Genomic DNA, 27998 nt, shown 5'->3' with positions numbered 1-27998 from the left:
GTCGTCCTTTTCTGTTGCCAGCAGTGTATGCCTGTCAGATCAACCAGAGGATCTTTTTTTTTTTTTTTTTTTTACAATTGTGTAATATAACTTTATAGAAAAGTCTTTGACTCTCAGGGAACCTAAAGATGTTACTTCTGTTTTATTCCGCTCTTTTTTTTTGTTTTGTGCTCCAAACTTTTGTTTTCTTCGTCTGTGCAAAGTTAGGAGTTTACAGAAACAAGTCCATGTCTGATTTTTCACTATAAAACAAGACAACAGTGGGTCTGTCGGAGGATAACTTGTGCAGGAGGTTTTTATGTCTCCATATCAAAGCCTGTTTGGCCCTGAGAATTCCAGATGTTAAAAATGTTTTTTTTTTTAAAAAAGGCAAACGGTAACTTCTGTCATTACAGCAATAGTAAACACACTGTTAAATGTCCTCTAAATAAGAGACTTGAGGTAAAACTTTTTCAGGCAGCTTTGGATTCACATCAGTGACCCGTGATGCTAAAGTCCATCTTGACGTCTCCTAAACTGGGCTCGAACGTGAAGCTGTACGACACGCCGGTCCTGCCGTCACCTAAACTGTCCCACGCCGACCTCAGGAAGTAAACTCCCTGCTTCCTGTGTCGACTCCACTCGCAGTCCCCCTGCAGGGAAAACAGAAAAACACGAGCCGTCAGATTTCAGACGAATTTGAATGATTTTAACGACTTGAAAAAGACTATTTTAAAGACTGTTCCCCGATATGCTTGCGCAGATGACAAAAGGGGAAGGTACCTGCTCACTGATCGGTTGAGTCAGACCCCCACTGACAGTGACATCATCAGTCAGGTGATATTCCATCCACAAGGCAACACCGTGACATCGACCTGTCCTGAAACCGATTTTTAAACACAGTTTAACAGAAATACCAAGCCCTAACTTCTGGACAAATGAAGCAGCAGTAGAAGAAAATTTAATTAAACATAAACAAACCCGTCTCAAAAAAAAACATTTTCTCCCCTAAGCTGAAGGTGGCATTTTTTTATTGCAGTAGTTTGCAAAAATGATGCATAAGAAAACTAGACCTTCCAAATCTGAACTATGAAGCTACTCAGTAAAAGTAACCTAAATGAAAAAGTGCATTCAATAAAATAAAAATAATAATTTAACTACCGTAAACACACAAACATTCTTCTGATTCTCCATTTGGAGCGTCACAAGGAAGGAAGCAGATTCTACCTTATGAAAGGCAGCGAGCCCTGGCTGCTGACTGGCTCTCGAGGGACACACTGTGTGAAGTCAAAGGTCATGACAGCAGCGGGGTGAGTGAGAGCTCGACATGGATATTCCCACAGCGGGTGGGGCTCTGCTTCACGGGACTCACGGAAATCCAGAGAGCGCTGTGGAAACACAGAGCCTGAATCCACCTTCTGCAACTCCAGCTCAGCTTTATGAACTCGGCTCAGACCTTGGTTTCCTCTCATGGGTGATTTAAATACACACGTATACATTTTCAAATACAAAAACACATCTCAACATAGTATTAATATTAATACATCAACCCTAGGAATAAATAACTTGTTAAATTTTAGCTTGACCTTGATTTTAATCTTTACCTGGACCATCTCATCCATGGGAGTGACATCAAAACCTTCACATATTCCACACGGCGCTCTTATTCTCCACAAATCCTGACAATAAACAAAAATAACACAATAATTTATTTTGAAATCTTAATGGACTCGCTTGAAATTTACTTCAAATCTTGCCAGTTTTCAGCAAAAACGGAAATACCTGAAGCCTTTCAAAGGAACGGCTCTATTAGGAAGGAGCTCAAAATGATACAAGTCAGAGATCTCATTTAATACTAGCATGTTAAAATAACTTTAATAATATTTTTTTAAATGAGTCGCACACGCTAGCATCAGATCATCAGGTTTCTACAACTCAAACTGAAACGTAATTGTGCATAAAAGTTGAATTGTTCTGGTAACAACTTGTTGTGCCTTTCGGATGATGTTTGGTCAATCGCTCGATTGTCTGACCTGGAACTCCACAGCCACAACATGCAGGGAGGCAGAGCAGGGCAGGATGGTGGCAGTGGGCCGCAGGAGGCCCGCCAGAGCCGTCCTACAGTACCAGAAGAACAGGGAGTGCCACGGCAGGAGGCTGGTGCTGAAGTACGGCTCCCCCATTAGGACAGAAATCTGCAGGAGGCGTAACACCAGGTTTTAGATGATCAACTTAAAAACATAACTGGGTCTTTAACTTGTAAAGTGTTATTTTAAATAAATGCACCATTCTTAAAGTTACTTTTTGATGACTTTGCTTTAATTGGGACAGAAAATAACTAATTACTAGAGCTGCAAATTGTTTTTATTTGAGATCTTGCTGTCTCATTGTTATTTTAGCCCAAAGGTTGTTTTTTTTGGTTTTTTTACCTGAAGACTAAAACACCTAACAGAGAAAAAATGACTGCAGGTTGTTTGATGAAGTCCTGAATCCAAGATTACAGAGGGATTACAAGATTATAATTGTTCATCCATCAAAAAAATATGTACCTAGATCTCTACTAAACTCCAAAAAAGTGAAAGATGATGATTATGGGAGATCTGCGTTTTTAGCCATTAAATAAATGAAAAATAAAAATTAATTTATCAAATGACCTGCTCTCTGATCAATTGATTAGTTCATCTCTATTTGTTACAAATGTAAAAAGGTTTCCCAGAAAGGGCTTTAAGAAGTATAAAAAGAAGAAAGCTCTATATTATTTAACCTTAGCATTTAAAAATCCCAACAATTACAAACTAGGAGTTACAAGGTTGTTCAAGTAAATCCCAGTCCAAGTGACCCTTCTTTAATGTTTTGTGGTGATTTACTTAATAAAATTATTCTGATTATATCTTAAAAAAACAACAACTTTCAACCACCTGTATTTTTTGTACTTTTGGAGGTTAGGTCTAATAAAAAAAAATACTAAAAACAACACTTCTTCCAACTCCCTATTTTGGTGCTAGCTTGATGTTCAGAGAAGCAGATCAGAGTGAAAGATGCTATTTCTGATAAAAATGACTGTTTTCATCCTCTTGCTCTGTTTTTAAATCATCAAATAAATGAAATGTCCTGCTGCACGGTGTGATCATCGTTCAAAGCGGCACCTGCTCTCCTCTGAGGTCCTGACTGGTGAGCTGTTCAGGCCTGATCTCCAGCAGTTCAACCCCGCCTTTCTGAGAGTTGGCTTCCAGCATCTGCAGAGCAAAATTAATCAGAAAATGAAACATTTTTCTACAACAACAACCAAAAAAAAAACTCTTTAGATTATGTAGCGTTTGTAGCTTTAGCTAAATGTATTCAACAGGACTGAGCGTAGTGGTAGCTTGACGCCTGGTTTAGGTTTAGGTAACAAAAAAAGAAAAGTGTCCAGAAAATGTGGGTTAATTATAATCTGTCTCAGGAGTTTGCAACTCCATTCTTCAAATGCCTCTGGATTCATTCCTGCTCCAACTTGCCCCAATGAAGCTGATTGTGGTCATAAGTAAAAACCAGGGCTTTCCAAAGCTTGCTGATACGCCAAAGAGCTAATTAAGTCTTCCCTCTATTAATCACCATCCCATCATTTGGTACCAAACAAAAGCCTTCAGACAATAACTTTGTAGTTTTACCTCCTCAATAACTTGTTTGGACATTCTGGAGTTTTCCAAACTGAACACCTGAGTCAGGAACAACAGCACAAAAAAACAAACAAAAACAAAACAACACATTAATACGAGAATCTGAGCAGGGACATTTGGATTGCAGGCGCTGCCGTACCTTCTTGGCTCCCAGCATGTGAGCGAACACAGGAAGCAGACTTCCATCGCTGACAGAGAGACACACACTGTCCTCGCTCAGAACCTGGAGGGACCGTCGCTTTAATGAACGCACACAAACGCAACCATGTACACTCGGCCATGACGACGGCGCTCGCTTACACTCCGAAGAGCTGCGACGTAGCTCCCCGTACGCCGTCTGTCGTTTAGTTCACCGAAGCGAGGCCGAGTCCAGACGAGGTGAGCCTGACAGGTGCAACACGGCCGAGACGGCGGGGTCTTAGCCTGGGCGTCCTGGAGACTGAAACATCGGGACGGAGAGGTTCACCAAACTGAGGTAAACGTTACACCTCGATTAATTGGGGAAGTAATGACAAAACAAAGCTGTCCCAGCTGACCTGTGAGGCTGGAGGCTGTACCACAGACTGTAGTCGTCATGGCAGACCGACAGACTGAGCTCCTCTTGCTCAGCCACCTGGCGCTCTGCAGGCAGGAAGTAAACACTCTGCATCCAGTGATCCCGCCACTAAAACACACCAGCAGGACTCGGATTTACTGGAGAAACTTACAGCTGGTTTTTCATTTTGGGCCAAATCTACGTCACAGATGTTCTCAAACGGCTGGTTTCGCCAGGATGTATTGATAAAACACATTAACAAACAGTTAAAATATGAAGAAAAGCTCCGTCTGCATTCAATGACTTGTGTAAACTAAATAATATTGTACATCTTTTCCCACTGACCGGTCCGTCCAGGATCTTAAGATTATTTTTGTGATTTTTTTGCAATCAAAATCACTGATTTTGTAGAGCTACTTTAAAAATATTTATTACTCACCACATTGATCACAAACTACAACTTGACATTAAGTGGAGCTGAGGGAGCGTTGTGATGGAAGTAAGAAATGCTGCCACTTGCAGGCGGGAGTTAGCATCACTTAAACGCTACGTTTTTGACCATTTCTTGTGGAAAATTGCAATAGACTCACAATTATGCATTCGCACAAAAACATGTGAATCTGTTGATTTTGCATGAATTTCAACCATCAGTTAATCATGAAAAACTGGAAGGGCTGCTCTGTAATTAGCAGTAAACAAATAAAAACTTCTTTGATTTAATTGATATGATGATATTTAAGAACTCTGGAGTTCAGAGGGCCACATAAAAAGCAACGGCGGGATGGATTTGGACCCCGGACCTTAAGTTTCACACATTCAGATTCAGATATTCATTCATGTCCCAATAGGGAACTAATATTACAGAAAGTCACAGTAAAAACAAGACACCAACAATTAATATTTAACTAGAGGGTGTAGCATTTAATTCCACTGCTTCAATCAATGGAGGTTAAAAAACACAAAACTTGTCGATTAAAAACTTCGGATAGCTGGTAAGACTAAAAAGGTTGAGCAATAAATCAATAAATACACTACGCTAACAATCTGAAGTCCCCCACTTTAAGAAACAGCAACAAATTAAACTCAGTTTGTTAAACTCGTGTCGTAAATCTTCTGCACATCTTTTACCCCCAACAAGCTTTAGAGTCGTCGCTCTGGACAGATCTGCCTCCTAACGCTCTGACCAGTTACTCACTGGGGCCTTCGCCGGCTGTGGATACGTCCAGCCAGGAGCCATGCTGCACACAATGGTTCCGCTGGGATCCATCTCCAGGTCCCACCAGGACAGAACGACCTGAGCCCGACCGCCGGAGCGAGCCACGAACCTGGTGGAGTGGAACTGGAAGGCACTGCTAACTGGTTTGCTGAAGTCCACACTGGGAAGGACGCAGACAGGTGAGAGCAGTGACCGCGTGCTGGAAACAAGAAAAGCAGAAGACTCTTCTACCTGAACATGGTGCAGAGCGGACTCAGCGGGGTGAAGCTGCTGGGGGGGACCTGGCTCAGCTGGACGTCACAAACCGAGTGAGCGCCGGCACAGCGGCCGACGGCGGGCGGCGGGACCAGACGGGCCCCCTCCACCTCCGCTGGCTGCAGCTGGGCCCAGCTCCACAGCAGCTCCGACTCCACCAGCTGGGCGTAGACGGTGGCCCGGTGAGGCACCGCCTCACAGCCCGCCTGCGCACAGAGAGAAACTGTGAAGAGCCAAAAATAATCCAGCAGACACAACCGATGATTTAAGAGGTTCAAATGAAAAGCTGACAGATGAATAAAACAACCAAGGTGCAAACATTTTTCATCTGGTCCAAAATGAAAAAAATACTTTTCAAGCGCCCTCTACAGGGAAATGCCATTGACATGAATTAAATAAAAAATAAATCTCCAATAGCAGGTGGCATAAAAACGCACATAATGGGATGTGCTGTGGTGGCGCAGGGGTTAAGCACAGCCCACATATGGAGGCCTTGGTCCTCGACGCGGCCGTCGTGGGTTCGATTCCCGGCCTGGCGACCTTTGCCGCATGTCTTCCCCCTTCTCTCATTACCCACTTTCCTGTCAATTAACTATCAAATAAAAGCCACTAGAGCCACTAAAACCTTAAAAAAAAAAAAAAGGCACATAATGCTCTAAAAGCTATCTGCACTAATACAGTATTTTACTCAACATAAGTAAAATATTAGTGTATTTACTAAGTGGTGCTAAGCTTCAGTTTTAAAACACAAATCCTAAAAATATCTTACATATTCATACAAACAAAATACGAGGAAAAACTTACTTAATTTCTTCACAATGAGGCCAAATGAAACAACAAGTTGAACAGAAATTAGATCACATCTTACTAATTTTTAGCCACATCGCGACCTTTACTCTGCAACAAGGTGGACAGTCATTGGCCAATTATATAAACACTTGAACCAATGACAAAAACGCTTCCAAAGGGGCAGAAAATGCTAATTTAAGGCATCTTCAATAACTATAATGTATTGCAAATAAAGTATGTCTCTTTTTCTCAAATATTTTAAAAACAGAATAAACAAAAACAACAGATATTTAAAATATTTCTATTAAGAAGATTTATTAATTTTATCTATTGAAGGCATTTATGAAATGATGTAAAGGCTTTATTAAACTTATTTCATGTTAGCATTTTCTCTAGAAACTACTCCTGGTTTTTAACTTATTTCTAAAACTAATACCATTTCTATTTGTGAGGAAAGGTTTGTGTGAAAATAATGTACGTTGGATGGAGAGAAGAAACAGATGACAGCTTAAATGGCCTCTCGTACATTTCAGACATGGAAAAAAATACATTACCTCTTATCTGTATGAGCGGCAGTGAAGAAGGGTATTGAATTTGAAAGGCTTTGGACAAACCTGGACCAGGTTTTGGTGAGCGTGCTCGTAGCTGGGCAGAGCTCCCTCCCCGATGAGCTCGGTGTCAAACAGCTCTGTGATCAGCAGGTTGGCCTTCTCCTGCATGTCCCCATCTGTTAAAACACAACCAGAATATTCACAAAATGAAGCCACTGAGAAAGGAAAGAAAAAAAAAAAAAGACTTTTACTTTCACTAGTAATAAATAGACGCCTAAATATTTAGAAACAACTTTCGATGAGTTCTCAAAAATGTTTTGAGAGGTTAAATAAATGAATCGGCAGGAAATATTTCCAGGAAAAAAATAAACAATACAGATTTGAACATGATTAAAGCTGTGAGATGAAATTTAAATGCAACAAAAACATTATAAGTGACTCATTCCTCGGCTTAGTTTAAAAGTAACTAAACAAAGTAAATAACATAAACTAATTAATTCAATTAATTGATTAATTTAGGTAAGTTTATATTGAACGCTAAGGTTGGGTGATGCAACAGATTCAGTAAATAGAAGGCACATTTACTGTACTTAAAAGTGGTTATAATCTGGTAGCCATCCTTACTATATTAAACAACTGTGATTGTTTTTTTAGGTATAAATTAATTTCCAAGTTAGACATCAGTAGTCAGAGCAGGGATGTGTATTTTATGGCTTGCTTCTCTCTCACCTGGTCCCACCGTCACATCTGACGAGTGTTTGTTGATAATCTTGATCTTGTCAGAGAAGTCGTTCTTCTTCACGATGCACTGAGCCGCTTCTGCCATGGGCTTAAAGACCTGCAGAAAATCCATGTTTTATTACAATTATTTAGGAAGAGCAAAGCTTTGTGCAGCTCTCTGCTTTTCTTGTTGGCTCGTCATGAAGTGTTGATGATGGTCAGTGGTTCTCAAGAAACTTGGCTGCTTTTCCACTCATTTTCACTCGTGTCCGTCATCATTTTCAGATAAATACTTCAAGTTTAAGGAACCAGAAATGTTCTAGTCCCTTTTCAGGACAATATTTTGTTCACTTCACAAACTTTTCCTCTGCTGAAGATTTTTTTTCAGCCCTTAAACTACTTCATTTTGTTGCCCAAATGTCAACCAAGACGATGCAAACTTTGACTTGGAATCCCTGAAACAAAAAAAAATTGACATTCATGCTGCACTTTATGTGTTTTTGCAGCAACAATTTCTTTCTTCTGCTCCTTCCAAGCACCGAAGTGAAGCCGGTGTTGTTTAAATTTCTCATTTCTAAATTATGAAGAAAAAAAAAACTAAAAAGATTAGCTAAAAGTCTGGAATACTCTTCAAAACAATGTGCAACGGAGGTATATTAAAAAAATACCTCAGTTGCAGTAAAAAAACCACATGGTTGGAAACCTGCTTGAGCCACTAGAAGTCCATATACTTTTTTTTTTTTTTAAGTGCATAAAGTCAACAGTATTTATAAGGCACTTTTTGAACAAGAATGCAACCCAAAGCACGAAATGCAGTGAAGCGTAAAGAACAGACAAAACTTTAAAGGTCAAATGACATCAGAGGTCAAATGATGAAGAAATTGTTTTTCTAGGCTTCGATTTTCAGTGAACTTCTGCTGCAATTGTTGACATTTTACGGGACAAACAGAGAATATTTCAGTACCTCCACGGCGTAACAGAAGTCGGCTCCGGCGGTGACGGCCATCATGGACAGGAGGCCGGTTCCAGTCCCGATGTCCAGGACGACGACTCGCTCGCCTCGAGCCTTTATTCTGGACACAGCGGCCCGGATGCCCTGGTAGTACTTCTCGTTCTGAAAGGAGGCGAAATTATTCAAGCAAACATTTGCACAGCTAACCACTTTCTTTTAGCATACTTTTAATAAGAAAATATTTATTGTAAATCGCTGTGATTTTAACTTTCTTGTCAAATAACGCAGGCAATCTTTGACGAGTTCAGGTGGATAAAATAGGTTTTTAGAGGATTAAAAAGGCTATAAAGCCAAAACGATGAGGTATAAACAGATTCAAATTCATTCACCATACGAAGACCATCTATGCTGTCATTAATCAACTAGAAGTCACTACATGGATGGTTAAATGCAGTCAGGGAGCAGCGAAGTGTGTGTGGAGTTCTCACCCTGTCGTGGTCATGCAGCATGTCGGCATAACAAGACCTGAAACAGAAACATATTTTCTAATGTCTTAATCTCACAACACTTCGATCATGACATTTTAGACATCAACCCTGTAGATTCAGATTGTTTTGGGTCTGGGTTTTTTTGTTTTATCTGGAACAAAAGAATACAGGATATTGTATAAATCTGGTAAGCCTCCAACTATCAATGAAAAATTAGAAATCGTAATTATATTTTCTTCTCAACATTACTTGACATCATAAATAATCTGCTGCATCTCCACTTTATTATTCACCTGATACTTAACATCTAGAAATAATAAGAAAAAAACATTTAAAAACGTTGATCTAATTCAGTGGCCAAAGATAATTTGGATTTTATTGCCATTCTAAACCTATACAAATCTGGAAAAAATGAAGAGCCCAGTACTCTGAACCCCATTAAAAACCTCATGGTTATTCCACTAAATCTTAATTCTCTGAACTCTTCCTGAGTTAAAACATCAGTATTGTTGTTTCTAAATGAATATGAACTTCTTGTCTTTGCATTATTTGAGGTCTGAGAGCACTGCATCGTTTTGTTATTTTGACTATTTCTCATTTTATGCTAATAAATACAAAATTTCAGAGACATGTTGTCAGTAGTTCATAGTATAAAAAAAACAATGTTAATTTTACTCGAACATATACCTATAGAGTACAATCAGAGAAACTGGTCTTTTAATTTTTTTTTCCAGAGCTGTGTAGTGATCAGCTACTACACTCTCAGGTTTGACCTGAATGAAACCTGAACCAGAACCTCTTTCTGTATGAGACGACCAGCGATGTCAACTATCTGTTTAATGACCTTTTAAAAATAAGGTTTTTCTTATTTTCTTCTTTTTTTCTCTCTTTTTCTTTTTATTTTTTTATTTTTTTTTTTTACAAATAATAAAAACTGCAACTGGTAAAGTAAATTTTCTTTCAGACACCATATTGGAATGATTTAACATCCTAAGTGTGTCTTTTTAACTTACTCTAGTATTTTCGTACTATTTTTAAAGTTGATATTTAATTAATTCATGTGGTGTGCTGATGTATTTGCCTTCTGTCAATTGCATCCTCTCTTTCTCATCAGCTTGTCTAAAAATGTATCATCAATACCAAGAGTTTTGTCAAACCTTCTTTTATCAAGGTTTGACTATTTATTGACTATAAATGTCCTGCTTATCCAATTACAAAGCAAAACCGGTCAAAGCTCGGTACTGCTGGGTCGAATTCACAACTTAAGATTTTATCAAATAATGCTTCATGATTTTTATAACAGATATAACCGACAATGTCCTCTCTAATGTGAATTTTAATGTTCACATATACACGCTTTTAAGCCACTGTATCATCAGAGCAGCAGCACAGCGGCCCCTCGCCATAGTTTCCATCCCGTCTGCCTCGCTCCTAGTGCCGCCCGGTCGTGTCGGACCCACCTGGCTATCTCCTGGTGGTAGTCGTACTCCTCGCTCTCCTCCACCCAGTCCAAAGCTCCGGTGGTCGGGTTCGCTCTGCCACAGAAGGTCTTCATTTCCGCCAGGAGGTCCAAGGAGTGGAAAAAAAAAGCTGATTTTAGTCGAATTATTATTCCCTACAAACCTAAAAGTTAACAGGATTATTAACACTGCATTGCTTCCATGCAGGCCACCATATTGGAATGAAACGTCACTAGCTGTTATGGTCACGTGACCAAAGTACGTGTCACGTGTCAAAGAGCGTCCTATATTTTCTCGTCGCTAGATGTCAGCACAGAGTTTCAGATTATTACAGAGAAACTAATAATTTGCCCAAAATATGTTGGTGTGGTGAACCAGGGACCTACAGTACAATCAGATTTATGCAATTTTTCCGTACAATGAGAAAATAAGTTTTACAAAAGTCTACTTCGAAACTTTTTATTTAAACTTCAATGTGATCAAGATTACAGTGCATACAACAAAAGGAAAAAACACCACCACTTAAATACAATAAATATGCAAAAACAAATTAAAAAAAAGAAATCTGGCATAAACAACAAGGGGGAGACGACTTTGAAAACAGTAAAGTTTTTGGAAAATAATAACCTAATGGTAATGAATGTGATGATTTTAAACCATAGTTATTATGCAGTATGTTTTTCTCTCACTCATGGGGGGCATTCTCTTGAAAGACTCATGTATTTACCTCCGGTTTTTATTGTATATGTTGACGTTAACATGCATCCAATAAAATGCGAAAAAATATCTGATAATTTTTTTTAATGCAAATACATGAGACCGAGTAAATCAAATATTTGTTGTTTTTTGTTTTGTTTTGTTTTGTTTTTTTAAATTGACACACTGTAGGTCAGTCTGGATTGAATTACCTAAACAAGGACAAGATTTGACAATAAATATCAGGTCTGAATAAAACTATTTATATACAATTTATAATAAATCTGTAGCATTAACTTTGAGAACCAGCTGAGGGAGAGAGAGACAGTCACTTAAGGCACGGCAGATCTTTACAGTGAATACAAGTCAGACCCGAACCAGCAAGTCACAAACTTTTTCCCTGATAAGCTGCAGCAGAAACAGATCCATCACGCTCCAGAAATCTGGACAGAAGAGGATTCTTTCCCCCGCTTGATCCACCATCTAGTCATGCACACTTGGCCGTCGGCAGGCAGAAGGCCAAGGTGGAGGGCGGCACCAGGATGTCTGTGAAGATGGGCCGGTATCCGGCTGGAAGAGGGGGGGCGCTCTGCTCCAGCAGGTCCAGCACGGCCCACCGGATGTCCCTGGAGACGTCTCCACGGACGTCCAGCAGTACAGACACATGCTCCTCACTGAGGGGAGACGAGGACACGGCGTGTAAAATGTTTGAAAGTTCAAACACACTCAGGGTTTTGCAGATGATTTTGTGCTGAATGAGTTTTAGAAGCAGATAGTTAGAAGACATGGTATTAAAAACAAGCTGTTTGTTTAGACCAAGTCAAAATAAAAACTAAGTAACCCAAAAATCCTAAACAGTTTCAAAACAGGTTTTAATTGAAAGATATCTTAATAATTTTCACATTTCCGCCTCTCATGTCGATATGAAACTTTTTTTTTCTGCTTTTGCTCACGACGTTGCTTCAGTTCAGTGATGTTTGCAGACATTTCTCTCACAGCTGGTCAATCAGGCTAACATGTTGAGTTTGACTGAAAAATTGCAACACTTTAGTTTTTTGTTTTTTCACCCTTCCTTTAGCAGTTCTGTTGCCATGCCATGTTACATTTATTTAAAAGCAACAACCGGCGTGCCACATACAAGCCATCACACTACGAACATGAAGATTTGTGGAAGATCAGTTCTGCGTGTGGCTGCATCACTTTACGTGGGGAAGGGTTACCTGATGTCCGGATATTTGGCTGCAAGTCCAGAAACCTCCAGAGTGAGCATGCCGGGATCTTTGAGACGGATGAAGTCAGCCAGAACGGGGAGCAAAGCCAGAGGATTCACTTCAGGAAGCGACACCTCGCTCTCCTGCTGAGAATGAAAAGTGATTGTCTGGGGTTTTAGACATGAAAAGAGGCCGCCATGTTAAACTTATGCTGTTTAATTAAATTATTGATTAAATCAGAATAATATGGTTAAAAAGTATTAATACTTTTCTAATTTCTTTACATGATCCTGGGAGAGGCGATGAATAGGTCTTTTTCTAAGATGCAAACGGCACGCACACTTACTTTTACATGATGGTGCATTGGTGAAAAAAAATATTAAACCTTGCCATGAGGAAAGGAAGCTCTGCTGTTAAGATGTTTTACCACAATAGTAAAAATAAAGTTGTGGAGGCTGCTGCAAAGGGTTCAACTAAAACAGGGCTGTCCAAGTGCTAGACATCTTCTATCCTGCAACCTTTAAACGCATCTTCTCCAGAAAACATAAATCAAAAGTCCAAATTCCCTCATCTGTCAATCAGCTCTGCAGAGGCCTGGTAACGACCTATTCTTTTGATTCAGGTGTTTTAAAGTAGAGATGCATCGCTGAATCTCACTGATTCCGCATAAAAAGAGATGGTAAATGAAATAACTCAATATCCTCACCAGGCCGTGGAAGACATCTCTGAGCAGCTGGTCGTCCAGGATCATCTGCTGGGCCAGCTGCCTCCTCTCCTCGCTGCTCCGACACACCAGCTTCTTCTGCATCAGGGCCCGGACGTACTCCACCACCATCAGCCACTGGGCCTCCTCCTGCAGCCGCTGCAGCCACAGGGAGCAGGACGGGGTTATGACGCAACATATGCACAGTAAATTTCATCCTCCCACGGGAAACAACTGGGTCGTTAAAATACATGTATGAGACGTATGTTAATCTTTTTTTTGTTTTTTCACACGTTTTTTATATTGGCCAGAAAGGGTCGTTCTGACCTCATCCGTTGAGATAACTTTCTTGTATGTTTGCTATTTCTCTCTTATGGATCGTGCTAAAGTAAAAAACTATTCTGTTTAACAGTTTTTTTCTTGAAGTCCAAATTTGGAGTCTGCAGCTAAAAGTTGCCCTTTCAGGTTCTCCCACCTGCGCTGTGGATCCCTGCAGCTCCTCCAGAATGACCAGGGGCCTCTTGGCAGCTTCTCTGATTGATGTTTTGGCTTCAGAGGTGGACTGGGACCAAAACCTGGCCCTGGTGTTTTTGGCCCTGGTGGCTCATCATGAATATTTACACAATAAGCATGTAGGTCTTTGTGGGACAGGCGGCCACAGGGTCACAATTCCCATCAAAGAAACACTGCTAATCGTGTATTTTTGGTGTTTTATAAAATATAGTGTTTATACTGATTTAAAGACCCATTATCATATCATATGCATGTAAAATAAAGAGCTCCTCTCTGTTTTTTAAAGTATAAAAAGCACAGAGAGAATTTCACTGGTTTTACTTCTCTGATTACCACTGATAAATCATCTGTTTCCACAAAACAATGTTTCTCTAATATTACATAATAATAAGCGGCAACATCTGCAAACTGTAACTTTATATCTAAGAAAGTTTGGACACATTCCACCTTAGTATTGTCCTTTTGTGTTGTTTTTAACTGCGCGCTGCGTCTGAGAATAAGTTGCTGGACTTTTCTCAAATTACCTCATGAAATCCAAAAGATTGGCATTGCAACTTAACAAAATGTTAATGCACTGACTTCTTCTCAAAGCAAAAGTCTGCCGAGCGATTTTTGGTCACCTGCCGGCAGGGCGGCCGCACTCGACCGTACAAGTCCAAGTGACTCTCCAGGACGCTGCACAGTTTCGGGACGGGATCTCCCTGGACCAGCCAGGGTCGGGTCAGCAGGCCGGGGAGGAAGGGCTGAAGCTCCAGCAGCAGCTGATCCATCACCAGACGACACGCCCGCCTCACCGCCCGGTCCAGAGCTGCCAGAGGGTTGGGGGGAGTCCGAGAGAACATTCCTGCAAAGCGGGACGACTGCTGCTGCTGCAGGCTCTCCGTGGACTTTCTACATTGAGCACAAGACGATGCTGAACTGAGTGGTGTTGAGTAGTAAGATGATGGGAAGGGTTCCGATCAGAACACGTATTACTTGAGGATGATGCAGTTGCTGATAGAGGCCAGCAGGTAGTGGAGGTAGAACTTGTTTTTGTTGTTGGTCGGATCCCTGCGGTGCTCCTTCCCAAATTCAACCAGAGCTTCCCGGAACCTGAAAGTTGCATTAAAACATGCATTTCCTTGTTTATGCAAAATAAGACATGGTTTTAAATTGGTAATACGTGACAAGAAGAACAAGAAGAAGGCTAGATAAAAGTACCAAACGGTTGTATGACTGCTCAAGTAGCCTCTTGTTGAACAACACACCTGTTGAGGAGGTTCTCTACCTCATACAGCCCCATCTGGATGGTCTGATCTCGCAGGGATTCCCCGATCATCAGAGCCACCCGGGCGTTCTCCTCCAGCATCTGACAAGCAGTGACACAAATTATGCAGCCTGAAAACAGCAAGAAGCGTTTTTATACAGCAATAGACACATGAAGACTTTACAGTAAGCAGATGCTGGGAGTGGATACTGATATAGATAATTATGATCAAATCAGCGGGTTATAATTTATCTCCAGCTACATCACGATAAACGGTCTAACTCTACCACTTGTGATCTTTTATTATCTGCATTGAAACACTATACAGTAGCTTATGTTTGTGCAGAAAACTCACCTGAGTGATGATGGTGGGAAGGCTGGTGTGGTAGAATCCTTCGTGGTCCGTATCCGGCTCCTGATCTCTCTGCCAGTCCTGCAGCTCCACCTGCAGAGCTTTGTGCATCCACTCAGATACACTTTTCTGCAAACCCACAAAAGAAAAGGGGGGAAAAAAAGAAGGAAATCAATGTGGCGCTTTCCAAAAGTGTTCATAGGAATTGAGAGTTTATATTTTGTCACATTACACTGGACTTTCATGGAATAATATCGTGATGGAAAAGAGTATTTTGTATTTTCAGTTACTTTTACTCAAAAGCAGACATGCATGGACCTATTTACTACAACACAGGCTTTTAAAGAGAGTGACTCATATCCTGCTCTTGTTGCTGAGAATAGATAATACATTATCTAGATCAAGGAAAAATAAAAAGCATTTGAAAATGTAGGAAATTGTATGTTTTTTATATACATATATAAATGCAACTCTTTTTATGAGTTGTATAAGAAATAACTTAATGATAGCTTCACTACAAAAACAAAACCACTTTGTTTGGTATTATGCAAGTAAAAATAAATAAATAAATAAAATTATTTCAGAATTTCCCATTGAAAAGTTATTATGCTCTGTGGCCCTCTGTACAATCAACTAGACAATTTTGGTCCATGCTTCTAAAAATGTACACACCACCTTATTAGAGGTTATAAAAGACTAGACTGGGACAGAAGTTCACTTTTCCACAAGAACTAAAGACGCAGCCAGAGATATTTTGAACCAGACAACCAACCATTCTTAATGGGAAAACAATTAATCATTTTCATTCACTTCACAACTATGAGCTATTTTGTTTTGGTCTGAGGGTGTAAAAAGAAAATAATGTTCTGCAGAGGAGGTTTTTGTTCCTCCTGCTTAAAATATTTGGAATTTGTTGAAAATGTATTTTAGATCTTTTGCAGTGATGCAGCATCTGAAGCTTCTCATTAAGTCTGCAAAAAACCACCCACATCTCACCGGGGCAGAGTTATATTCTGAGGAAAGTTGAAGAAGCGATTGTGATCGACTCACCCGGACACTCTGCACGTATTTGCTCTGCAGCTGCTCGACGCCCTCAGGGGAGATGAGCGGTCCCAGCTCTGACCTGTCCAACTCTGTGACCAGCTCTGGATGTCCCATCATATCTGGGCTGCCAACAAAACTAACCGTTTAACGTCTGCCATATCTGGATACTGGGCTTGATTATTCACTGTAATGCTGCACGTATAAACGCCGTACTTCATGACACGGACCTAATATGGGTTGGGAAGGTAAAATTATTTCTTTGAATAATGCTGTGAACTCCTGTTACACAAATCCACACCTCAACATCTCCACCTTAAATTTTACTGAGTATAGTTTACTACGTTTGAAATATACATTTTAGATTCAGCTTTATAATGAGAGCTGACTACGCTTGATTTGACGGTGGAACAAAATGAGGAAGGCAGGAGGTATTGAGTGGATTTTCTGTCTGCTGTTTTCCTTGGTTTTCATGGGGCTAGTTGTTCTTTAATGTTAAACATCTGAGTTTTTCAGAGAACAACTGGGGGTCATATCACAAACAGCTGGATTCTGCTTGTAATGTGACAAAATCCAGGGTTGTGAAGAGACTTTCCACCTGCTTTGCAAGATGAGGAGGATGCTTGCTCCATGTTCTTTGCTAGAAGCATTCGTTTCATCCATGAAGCTTATTTATGAGAAGCCATAATCTATTCTTGCATTTACATTTGATTCTTGAGAAGAGGGACAAAACAGGTCCTTTGGATAAAGCACAAAATTAAAATATAAACAAAATTAAAAATTTTTTTATATCTGACTAAACTAACCTGGGCCATATGAGCACAACAATGTATGTTTTCCTGGTGTTTGCTGATTATTTTTTATTTTAAACATTGTAGTAGGTGGATGGTGTCTCTAAAGTCCCTTGTCCTGGAGCAGAACTCAATACATTATAATAGATTAAAACAATTAAAGGAATACTAAGATAATATATTTTGACAATTAAGTATAAGTATTCAAATAAGTAATTAGAAAAGTATATATATATATATAAAACCCTAACCCACTTCTCAAGAATCACTGAAGATACCAACATTCATGTCAAAGTGCAGGATAAACAGACAGGGATTCATCGTCAAAGTGTCGGTATTGAGACTCACCTGTTGTAGATGTGCAGCACCCAGTTGAGCACAGCAAATATTTCACCGCTCTCCAGATCCCAGCTGCTAACCTAGGCCATAATTAACACTTAGATGTGGAGGTGTTTTCACACAACGATGAAAACAAAATCTTTAAACTCCACTCTTAAGACGTGAAAGTGTGTGAATCAAAACATGAATGTAACAACCTTTAAGTAAGTCAAGACTAGAGCGACATATCTATCTGCAGAACAACTTCAATAATTAAGTTTTTTGTGTAACGCCTTCATCAAAATCAGCATAAATAAGTCTGCAATTAACTGAAAAACTATGACAAAAAATAATACAGAGCAACCACATGATGATGTCAACAAACAAACATCGAACAACAACGTTTCACCAGGGTTCCTACATATTTTCCAGGATAAAACTCACGTTTTAAATTAAAATTTCAAGATTTCTTTCTTCCTGGACATTTTGGTTAAAAGTATTAATCTGGAACGGTCTTGGATATTCACTGGGTCTTAGAATTATCTCTAGGTTTCACAGATAATGAAACAATGAGGTCATCTACCTACCTTTCTTACATCTGGAATAATCTAGATGCCTTATTTTTCAAAATCCCCAACCTGTCAAGTTGCTTGATAAGAAATAATATATCAAAGATAAATGTTGATTTTTTTTTAAAGCACATTAGTAACTACATTTTGTTTTTAAATGAAAAACAAAGAGCACTTTTATGACATTGTTGTGCATTTTATAGGCAGGTTAAGTACCTCAGGCCTAGCAGGTAGTAAATGTGTATCTGGATGAGTCTTTATTTATTCATTAAGTCAAAAATACTAATAAATGTTAAAAGTAAGGTGTGATATGGCAAATCAATGAGAGTAATGTCGAGTCAGTACACATCAGTGTGGACATCAAATTGTTTTTCAAGGATTATTAAATTTTGTTCATCAGAAACCAGAAGGAGAAAGTCTCTCACGCAACACAGCTGTAGATGCAATAGTACACGAGTCGCGGAGCCCAACACCACTCATAATTCATAAAACATCACTGACCTGCGCCAGGTGAGTGTGTAAACAGCGGTGGCTGGCTCTCAGGTAAGCTGCAGTCAGCTGGTAGTGAGGTGGGACGCAGTGCTCCAGCAGGTGGCGCACTGTGGCCAGGTCAGCCATGACGGCGTGCTGGAGAGCAGAGAGGTGGCCCGCCAAACCCGGGCCTCGCGTGTGCAGATAGGAAACGCTGCGAAATCGCGCAGAGACCGCCTCCTCCAGCACCTGATGTGGAGAAAGTGGAAGATTTGACAGGCTGAAGTTTGTCATGTAAACCTGAGTTTGAGGTGTTGCTCACCTGGAAGAAGCAGGCCTTCCAGCAGCGAGGTCTTCCTGCTGGCAGCGGCCTGCCGCCGCCGCCTCTCTCCGCCAGCAGAGCCCGGTCCAGGGCCTCCTCACGCTCCACTATCCTCACCGCGGACACAAACGGCGTGGGGTTCTGACGGGCCAGAGCCAGAGAGCTGCTCACCACTGCCCACAGCTCCTTCCCTGCAGCCACACACCGGGACAGGAAGTCAGTGCAGTGGTTTGAGATCAAACTTCTGGACTTGTTTTTTTTTTTTTTTTCATCCTAAATTATTTCACAAGCTGATTGATACGAGCTCTGCGGTGATAAAAGAGAATGTGCAATTTATCCCTGATCAATCTGCCTGAATAGGAACCATCAATCATCTCACGGAAACAATCCAACATGAAAAGCAAACCAAACTTAAATGAACTTTAGTACCTCAGCCAAAAGCAGTAGTCAAATATTCATCCACTGTTATGCCAAATGTTTGCAGCTGACCTTGACTGATTACGATAAGGGGTACGTGTGTATATATATTTGATCTTGCATGTATAATCTTGTATAATCCTTCCACCCCTGAAAACAGGTTCAGAAACATCAATAAAAACATAAAATGAATGAGACATTCATGCCAGTGACCTCTGCTTGTTCAAGTCTGTGCGATACTGTATGCAATAGTTAGATAGCAATGTGTTAGAGTTGTGTTAAATCGCTTACCAGACCGGCTGCTGCTAAGATGCCTGCTGACCAAAACATTTGTGTAAAAGTAGATGTAGCATTTTCTAATTTAATAACGTCGAGACAAAACTCTGCCGTTTTGTGGAGCGTGAAGGGAAAAGCTACAGCTGCGTCTCCGAGGTGTCCTCACCCAGGGCGTCCACCAGCTGCCCGACTCCAGAGAAATATTTGGCCACCAGCTCCGTGTCCTCGCTGCAGAGTGAACTTCCTGCCGTCCCAGCGGCCCCGTGGAGCTGCCAGAGGATGTCGTCCTGCCAGCGCTCCAGATCCATTAGCCGGGCGTGGGCCTCCAGGAGCCGCCTGGACTCCACCAGACGCTCCGTCTCCAGCACCATGCCCCGGACTGCACACAGCCAGGAAGGGAAGACTGAATGTTAATCTCAATAATAGCGTCTCAGGAAGTGAAAAGCTTCTGCACAACACTGCCGTTGAATCCTGTGTCAAACTACTGTGGGGTGAGCTGCAGTAACACGACATTTGTGTGTTTTGAAAATGCCTTTAATGCTTTTCCCTTAAGCCATGTGTCAAACTCGAGGCCCGTGGGCCAAATCCGGCCCGCCATAGCTTTTTATGTGGCCCTCTAGATTCTAGACTAAACATTAAGAGTGCTTAAATATTATGTTATCAATCAAATCATTATTGTTTTTATCTATTTAATGCCAAATTATATCAATCAGTCCCTTCAGTTTCTTGAGAATTATCGTGAAAGTTTATAATTCACAATTGGGAGTTTATTGCAGATTTTTCTCAAAAACTGTCAAAAACTTCTTTGCTTGTCCTAAACAGCTGCCTCGGCCTTAATTCATGTCAGATTACAGTCCATGATCTGTACAACGAGTAATAAAAAGTCACATGTACAGTTACTTTTAAGTGCAAATATTTCCAAATTAGTACCAAAAACGCTTTCATTTTTATTGCAAAAAAAAAAAAAAAAAAAATCACAAAATCCTGGAGGGAATAAAAAGATTCTCAATAATATTGTTCAATTTTAAGAATTCATTGATATTTTAACAGTTTGTGAACAGGTTTTATCTATGCATCCTGGCACAACCGGCCCTTTACGAGCATTCACGATGAGTTTGACACCTGTGCCTTAAGGGGCTTCATATAAAAATGTAATGTAGCTCTGGTGTTTTGCAGTAAGAAGGTCCTAGGTTCAAATCCCAGCCCAGGGTCTTTGTTCCCAGCCCTGGGTATTCCAGTTTCCTCCCAGACACGACTGTTTGCTTAATCACTAGGTTGTTGTTAGGTGTGTGTGTTTGTGGCTGTCCCTCACACTGAGCATGACTCTAGTGACGGCAGAGAGGAGAACCAGAAGAACCTGGTTCGGTCCAATACTTGGTTAAATCTAGTAAACTGAGGAGCCACCACACATTTCATGTCCCTGTCAACAAACCACTGGCACAGTTTTGGGTCAAAATTAGACCAGTCTTCACATCATAAATAGAACGACTCATTTTATTTGGTTGGTTTTCTGAATGAACCTGGTGTTCGGGTCCTTCCTCTTTAACCCTCAGTATGATTCTTCCACCACCATGTTTGATATTTAAGGTTGTTTGGGTTTAAAATTTTCACCTGGACTCATCCACACGTCCTTCTCGTCACTGTGGCCGAACAGCGTCTCATCCGACGTTCTGACATTTATTTATTGAATAATTAAGTTATTATTGGTCATTCTTGTGTAACGTTGCTGCCTCTTGGCCAGGAGTCCCTTTATTAATCTCAATGGGACTTTTTGGGTTAAATAAATGTAAAACAAATAAAAAAGTAACTTTTCCCAGGATGGTATTTGGTTTGTCCATGTCAGCTGCTGCACATTTCAGGTCAGCCTGAAGGTGTTGATCTTTCTATTTTTCTTGGTTCAAGGCCTAACAGTTTAGTTGATGATGATTTCATGCCTGGACTCCCAAACTAATTCTCCTTCCTCCAAAGCGAATCATAAATGTTGATTTTTATGATCATTAAAGCTGAAAAAAAAAACAGCTTAGTAAAAATTTCATGGCACATATACCCCATGACGAGTGTGTGTGTGTGTGTGTGTAAGCTTCGGACCAGAACTGTAAGACATTATTTCTGCACAAGCAGCGCAGTCACACGGCGGCTTGGAGCTTCTCACTGGCGTAAAGTCGAGGCAGGTTGCTGACGGTGGTGACGAGCTGGCGATGGTCGACCGAAACCTCTCTCAGCTTCTCCAGAGACGCCAAGCAGTCTGTGTTTCCATCCGACTCCAGTCCTGCTTCCTTCAGGGTGAGCGACACCTCCCTCAGCTCGTCCCGGGCCTCCCGCAGCTGCTCCAGGCCCCAGCCAACCCCCTCCAGGTACGACTGGACCATCGACTGGAAACAAATCATCCCAGCAGGTCGGGTTAGCTTTTAAAGTGGTATTAATCAACAGGGCTGAAGACTTTTTACAAAAAAATAACGACTTCCTTCAGACAGTGGTCACTGTTTAGCTTATTGTCAGACCTTGGAGACATTTTTAAAGAATGATTTAATCAAAACGACACAATTTGCTGAATTTTTCAGGGTTAGAGTTTGTGAAATGTACTGAAAACAACATTTTCAACCAGCTGGATTGTTGTAGTGTCCTGGAATATATTAGATAACCAATAGACAACCTTTCAGAATCTGTGTCAAGTCTTTAATTTATTTGATTTCAAAACATATATAATACATTTCTAATACTCCATTACTATTTACTACTTTCTTTGCCCACTTCCCTGATTTTTGCATATAATGTTGTCGCAGTCAAGTAAAGAACTGAATTGGAAATGAGGGACAAAGTTGAAAGCATCAAAAGACCTTCACGCACTTTGAAAACTGATGACATGGACTGCTTTAAGACATTATAAACATGACGATGCGTCGCTCTGGTTCTCTCTGACCTTCAGTCTGGTGTGGATGGAGGCCGTCCTCTGGCTCTCTCTCTTCTTGTACTGGCTCAGTCGCTCCAGATGTTCGGGCCGACAGAAAACTCCAGACGCCCACTTCAGAGCAGCGCCGCGGGCCAAGCACTCTGCCCGCTCCACCTCTGGCCAGACAGCAGCCTCTGGTTTTAAAGAAGACACACACACACACACGCACACATGCCCCCACACGCGCACACACACACACACACACACACACACACACACATAGTGACATATAGGAGCGTGAATGTCCTTTAGCTGCTCACAGATCAAGTTGTGTTTTTGGTTGAAATGTGGGTTTCTCTTACAGAACCCTGTGGAACTATTCAAACCTTTTGCACTTTGTCAGATTTTGTCAAACTGTAACCAGTTTTGAAGCTATTTTGTTGGGATTTTATGCACCAAACTGAAACAAAAGTGTTGCACAGCAGTGTCAAAATGTTCCATAAATATATATAACAAGTGTGGTGTGCAGATGTATTCAGCCCTTGATACCACTAGATAAAATCCACGTCATTCCCACTGTAAAACATGGCTGTGGCAGCATCATGCTCTGGGAATGACTGACTTCAGAAACCTTTCAGAGGCTGTGAAAGAGTCAGGGATGGGACAGAGGTTCACCACAGCATGATAACTCCAAACACTGTACTCCATTAGAGTCGCAGGTCTAATGTGTTAGAACGGCCTAGTCAAAGTCCACACCTAAATACAATTCGTAATATTTGGAAAAACCTAAAAATTGCATTTACTCAGAGCCAGAAATACTTTGGTAAGAAGAAGGAGATCAAATTTCACCTTCTAGACGCTGACAGAGACCAAACCCCGAATATCTGGAGTTACTGTGAATAATCTGACATGAGCTGAAAACAAATGCATGCCACACTTTCCAGATTTTGAGCCGTAAAAGTGCTTTGAAACCAATTCATCTTCAGCCTCACAACTGTGCTCCACTTTGTCGGTTTATCACAGGAAAGTACGCTGTAAGGTTTGTGGCCGTAACGACTCTGAAACGAGAGAAAGTCAGAGGGCTGTAAATAGTTTGGCAAAGCACCGAGTTTCTTTTTCTCATGCCGACTTTTTTTCTTTCCAGATCAAATTGACCCTTAAACCTTAACAGTGGGAAGATTTTATTTATTTTTTGATTCTGTATGAGAATTAGATTCAAATCTCAATAAATCAGAGCCACAGATCAATCACTCATGAGCAACGAACCTCAAAGCACAGCAAATTTAGTTTCTGCAATCGTTTCCTGGAAGCGAGGCTGCAGTTGCTACAGAGATAATGACGCCGATGATCAAGTTAAACTTCACAAGGAGCTTAAATTGGCCGGCTGCAGCTTTTCTGTCATGGGAAAAGGTTGTGCCCTGGACTTAAGGAGCCGTTTGCTCCAATGGGGTTTCTAAGAGACCTCGGCATTTTAAATGTACTTCTCAAACTGATGTTTGTCGATAGATGAAAGAGTTTCCCAGCAGAAAACGGCAACGCTTCAGGTCAATTTGGCTGGTAAACCAGAAGTATCTGCAGCCAAACAGAGGTCCGTGAGAAACGCTCTTCAACTCTGTTTTTAACGGACGTCTTTAAGAGACGTTTCAGGACTTGATTACAAACAAACCAGAAAACTCAGATGTTTGTGTTCTAGCTGTTGGACATCAGCAGTAAAAAGTGCAACTTCTTTCTCTTCTATGGTTTAATATATTAGAAGATAATGAAATAACATGGAGAGTATGGATGTGTACATGATGTCTCAAAGCTTCAATCTAACATTGTACTGACAACATTTGCTTTAACAAGTGATTATAGGGAACAGATAATGTCTCACTAAATGGTTCATTAATAAACATAAGACTTCTTAATTACATGGCAGAATCAGCTTTGTTTGCTAAGTGAGCACACACAATCAGGGAATTTGACTTCTCCAATTTGTCCTCAATCAAGACTTTGAAATGTAAATTAAAATTTTTTTTTTTTAATCTGTGCATATAAATTGTTTTTACAAAAAAGAAAAAGAAAGAAGGAAAAGGAAGATAAGGTTGAATTATCTCTATCGGGGAACTCTGCTTAGTGTTCATCACTGAAAGAGTCTCGGGGGAAGAACCTATGTACCGTAGCTCCAACCTGGAGGTAAAAGTCTTAGCAGTTTGTGTCCAGCATGTGTGGGGTCTGCACAGATGCTCACTGTCCTTTTCCTGACCCTACACCTGTACAAGTCCTGCATGGAGGGGAGGTCAGCCCCAAAGATGATCTCTGCAGACCCGATTGTTAGTTATGCATTACTAACCAGTCAAATTGACACTTTATTTAATATTTTATATTTAGATATGGATAAAATAGTTACTTCTACAAGTCTAATTTCATTTCTTCTGAAACCTGTGTTCACCAAGGGAGGAGACGAATATTAAACAGAAATAGTTAGAACAATTTGATAGGAACTGGACCCTGTGCAGCTATCTGAAGGATCGTAACATAAAGCAAACTGTGAGCGTGCAAAAAAATATGGGAGAATATTGACAGTGAGACTCGCTGCATGATCTGCTTCCTAACGGAGACGAGCTTTTCATAGAGGACAGAGCAGAGGGTCTGCTGACCAGTCCAGGTAGCCTGGATATCACTCCTGATCTGTTCAGCCAATGAGAAGAGGGAGCTCTGCAGCCATCATGGTCACATGACCGAGCTTCGGTCTGGGGATCCACTTCCTGATTGGCTTTAGCAGGACAACAGCTTCACAAGTGCCTCGGTGGAGATCGATGCTGGGTCCAGGTCAGGAAAACAGTTTCTGTTAGTCACGAGATTCTGTTAACGCCTCAGTTACGCCAACAGGCCCGTCTCTGTCTCCGAGGAGGTCATGGGATGCTGGCCGGAGCAAATCTGATGACGCTGAATCGTTGTCAAACAGCAAAACTGCAACACAGTAAAACCACAGAGCTCCACGTGACAACTGATGAGCCTAATGTAATCTACCTCTGCAGCGGAGCAGAGCCCAAAGCGAAGCCAGGCAGAAAACAACACACAGTCCCACACTGATTAAGCCCCAATGATGCTGCTTCTGCATCAGCAGGGAAACACCCGGGCTGACAGCGACTCAGCAAACACTGTCTGATGCTCAGAGATCCACGGCAAGCTGAAACGTTACGCTTCCTCGTTGATTTATGTAAATGTTGTAACTTTCTTATAACTTCTCATGAAGTTGTTACTACTTTGCAACACCAAACATGTCAAAAAATCTTACTCGAGTACAGTCTCCTGCAAAGAAAAAAATACCTCTTTTTTTTCCTTCAAGTTTTTCCACATTTTAGGATCTTTTTGCTATAAACTTCATTGTATTTTGTTGAGATTTGAAGTGATAGACGATCACAAGGCACATCTAAAAAGCCCCAGAGTGAAAGGATAAATAATGTCATGTGACATGTAGCTCCATATTTATTCAGCATCTCCTTTAGATGTCTAAGAAAAACCTAAGAATCTTAACTTTTGAAAATGGTCACATTAACACTCCAGACTTTCATTTCAGTCCCCAGAACCAACTCTGGTGTCATCTTTTGTTAACGCTGTTCAGGCTCATTGGCACTTTCATTTATACAGGATCTTTCCCAGGTTGACAATTCAACGTTCTTCACAAAGGAGTTTAAATTGTGGTCACGAGTTCAAAACAGCTATCATGTTCTACGAAGATCATGTCAATTTTGGAGATTTTAAGGATTTGTTTCAATGTTTTTCCAGAGTGAAATGGCTCTGAAATCAAATCTAAACATACATTTAGTGTAATTCATCAGTGATCCGATCAGGAGTGTGTTATTTATTTAATCTAAATGACATTTGACTCAAGAATGAGAAACTTTTCCTTTTCAAAACAGTCAAACTTCATTCCTTTAACTCACTTGAAACTTTGTCTTTGAAATGTTCATTAGTCTAGGTTGAAAGCTTGTTTTCACTAAATATTCACCTTTCGGAGGGGCAAATGCAAAAAACAAAAACAAAAAACACACCGCTCCTAAAGTACAGCGAAACTGAGATTTAGCTCAGAGAACAACATTAAAACCTCCTGACAAGTTTGTAATGTTTTCTGAAAATCCTCAACCTGCTTCTCAGGGAGCATCGTCCATCACTCAGATGGCGATCAATACGCAGTCAGACCCCACAAATCAATGCATCACTCCCAACCTGTCTCCTCTAGGTAAGGCAAAGCCCAGTCCATTCATTTCTGTGGCTGAGAAGCAGCACTGCTGGCCCATTTTGTTGATTTCTGCTCAGGGACTTTAGGGAAGTGGGTGTTGGTCATCCAGAAAGCGCTGCTGCTGTCGTCGCCGTCTTTACCTTCAGGTTTGTCACCTCCATTCTTCTGGCTCCCAGCTGACATTGAAGTTCAGTTTTCAGCCGCCCGTCCGCCCGACGAGACTCCTTCAACCCCCGAGGGCCAGCGCTGAGGGTGCGACCAGTGCGCAACGCGGGCCGGGATGGCCGAGCAGAGCCGGAGAGGAGGAGAGGAAGGAGAAGAGAGGGTGGAGGAGAGAGGGCACATATCCATTCTACTGACGGCTTTCCCCTTCGCCCCCACCTCACACGCACTCTCTCTCCCAGACACATCCTCTGCCGAGAGGCCGGCAGGAAAGGGAGGGAGCTGAGGGGAAGCAGGAGGAGGGGATTGCTGCTTGGATGATGAGGGGGGAGATAGAGAGCGCGAGAGAGGGGAGGAAGGGACAGAGATGAGGAGCGAGGATGTGTTGCATTCAAGAGCCTGGGTGAAAAAAAAAAGGAGCAAAGAACAATTTGAAAACCTTTAAATGTGGGAATGATGTCAACAAAGCACTTTCTATGGATACGAAGGTGATAAATGTAAACAAAGCAGCTTGCAAAAGGTTCTAAATTATTTTTGTTTTTATGCGAAAACGTGTAAAAGCTTTGACCTCAGAAGAAGAAAACTCTCGAGGCAGATTGAAGATGATCTGAAGCTTCAACATCTTAATAGAAAATCAAGTCCAGTGCCAAACCTCTAAGCTGCTTTTTCACAGAAAACACATTTAGCCAAGAAGTTCTGTGTTTATCGCTTTATTTATTAGATAAAGTCATTAAAGAAAGCACTCCTCACTCAGCGTTTGGGTTCAGCTCATCTCTTTTCCGGATGGAGTCATTGACCAATCTATGTTTTCCATTAACTTTGGGGTTTTTCCTTCATCTTCTTTACCGCAGAAAGTAATAATAGCTCGCTTTACCCTGAGTGTCAACCCCACAGGGCACGGTGTTGAGAGCATCATGCTGTGGGAATGTTGTTCTTCTGCAGGAACAGGGAAAATGGAAAGATGGGCGGAGCGGAGGACAAGAAAATCATGTGAGACGCTGCAAAGGAGTCGAGACTGGCCGAACCTAAAGATACAGCAAGAAACAAATAAGATTAAATTCTAACACGCTCATGTGTTAGAATGGCCTAGTCAAAGCCCAGATCCAAATCCAACTGTTAGTACTTACCATTTGCAGCTCACAGTTTATGATCCAGTTCACTAATCCATGAAGAATATCCAATCGAGACCAA

The 27998-nt window shown here is 41.0% G+C and overlaps 2 protein-coding genes across 4 annotated transcripts; both read right to left on the bottom strand.

The window, feature by feature from the left end:
* Positions 1-118: 118 nt before the first annotated feature.
* Positions 119-10829, bottom strand: prmt7 (protein arginine methyltransferase 7). Its single transcript, XM_044124851.1, has 17 exons — positions 10605-10829; positions 9145-9181; positions 8669-8818; positions 7714-7822; positions 7048-7160; positions 5621-5850; positions 5369-5549; positions 4175-4302; positions 3939-4077; positions 3778-3861; positions 3630-3677; positions 3126-3215; positions 2013-2174; positions 1584-1658; positions 1207-1367; positions 763-859; positions 119-632 (listed from the first exon to the last, which is right to left on the bottom strand). Exons 1-17 carry the CDS (start codon positions 10697-10699, stop codon positions 474-476), a joined length of 2058 nt encoding a protein of 685 aa, XP_043980786.1. The 5' UTR covers positions 10700-10829; the 3' UTR covers positions 119-473.
* Positions 10830-11047: 218 nt separating this feature from the next.
* Positions 11048-27040, bottom strand: exoc3l1 (exocyst complex component 3-like 1). Of its 3 annotated transcripts, none has more exons than XM_044124848.1 (15): positions 26786-27040; positions 22451-22614; positions 21683-21902; positions 19697-19909; positions 18838-19028; positions 18546-18764; positions 17506-17576; positions 16376-16493; positions 15329-15454; positions 14975-15075; positions 14703-14819; positions 14348-14618; positions 13218-13373; positions 12521-12678; positions 11048-11974 (listed from the first exon to the last, which is right to left on the bottom strand). In XM_044124848.1, exons 1-15 carry the CDS (start codon positions 26826-26828, stop codon positions 11788-11790), a joined length of 2355 nt encoding a protein of 784 aa, XP_043980783.1. In that variant the 5' UTR covers positions 26829-27040; the 3' UTR covers positions 11048-11787. The 3 variants fall into 3 exon arrangements, with proteins under 3 accessions (XP_043980783.1, XP_043980784.1, XP_043980785.1); XM_044124849.1 differs by having other exon boundaries at positions 12521-12657; XM_044124850.1 differs by having other exon boundaries at positions 12521-12654.
* Positions 27041-27998: the final 958 nt, after the last annotated feature.

This window comes from Gambusia affinis, linkage group LG08 (assembly GCF_019740435.1).
Source record: "Gambusia affinis linkage group LG08, SWU_Gaff_1.0, whole genome shotgun sequence".
Taxonomy (NCBI): domain Eukaryota; kingdom Metazoa; phylum Chordata; class Actinopteri; order Cyprinodontiformes; family Poeciliidae; genus Gambusia; species Gambusia affinis.
This window is presented reverse-complemented; position numbering and strand designations above follow the sequence as displayed.

Excerpts from the sequence above, each read along its gene's own strand:
- exoc3l1 (XM_044124848.1), bottom strand. The coding sequence starts at position 26,828 with ATGTCAGCTGGGAGCCAGAAGAATGGAGGTGACAAACCTGAAG. Across the intron at positions 19,029-19,696 it reads GCAGCTGGTGGACGCCCTGG|GGAAGGAGCTGTGGGCAGTG; the intron begins GTGAGGACACCT and ends GTGTGGCTGCAG. Across the intron at positions 12,679-13,217 it reads GAGATGTCTTCCACGGCCTG|ACAATCACTTTTCATTCTCA; the intron begins GTGAGGATATTG and ends CTAAAACCCCAG.
- prmt7 (XM_044124851.1), bottom strand. The coding sequence starts at position 10,699 with ATGAAGACCTTCTGTGGCAGAGCGAACCCGACCACCGGAGCTTTGGAC. Across the intron at positions 9,182-10,604 it reads TACCACCAGGAGATAGCCAG|GTCTTGTTATGCCGACATGC; the intron begins GTGGGTCCGACA and ends TTTCTGTTTCAG. Across the intron at positions 7,161-7,713 it reads AGATGTGACGGTGGGACCAG|ATGGGGACATGCAGGAGAAG; the intron begins GTGAGAGAGAAG and ends GTGTTTTAACAG.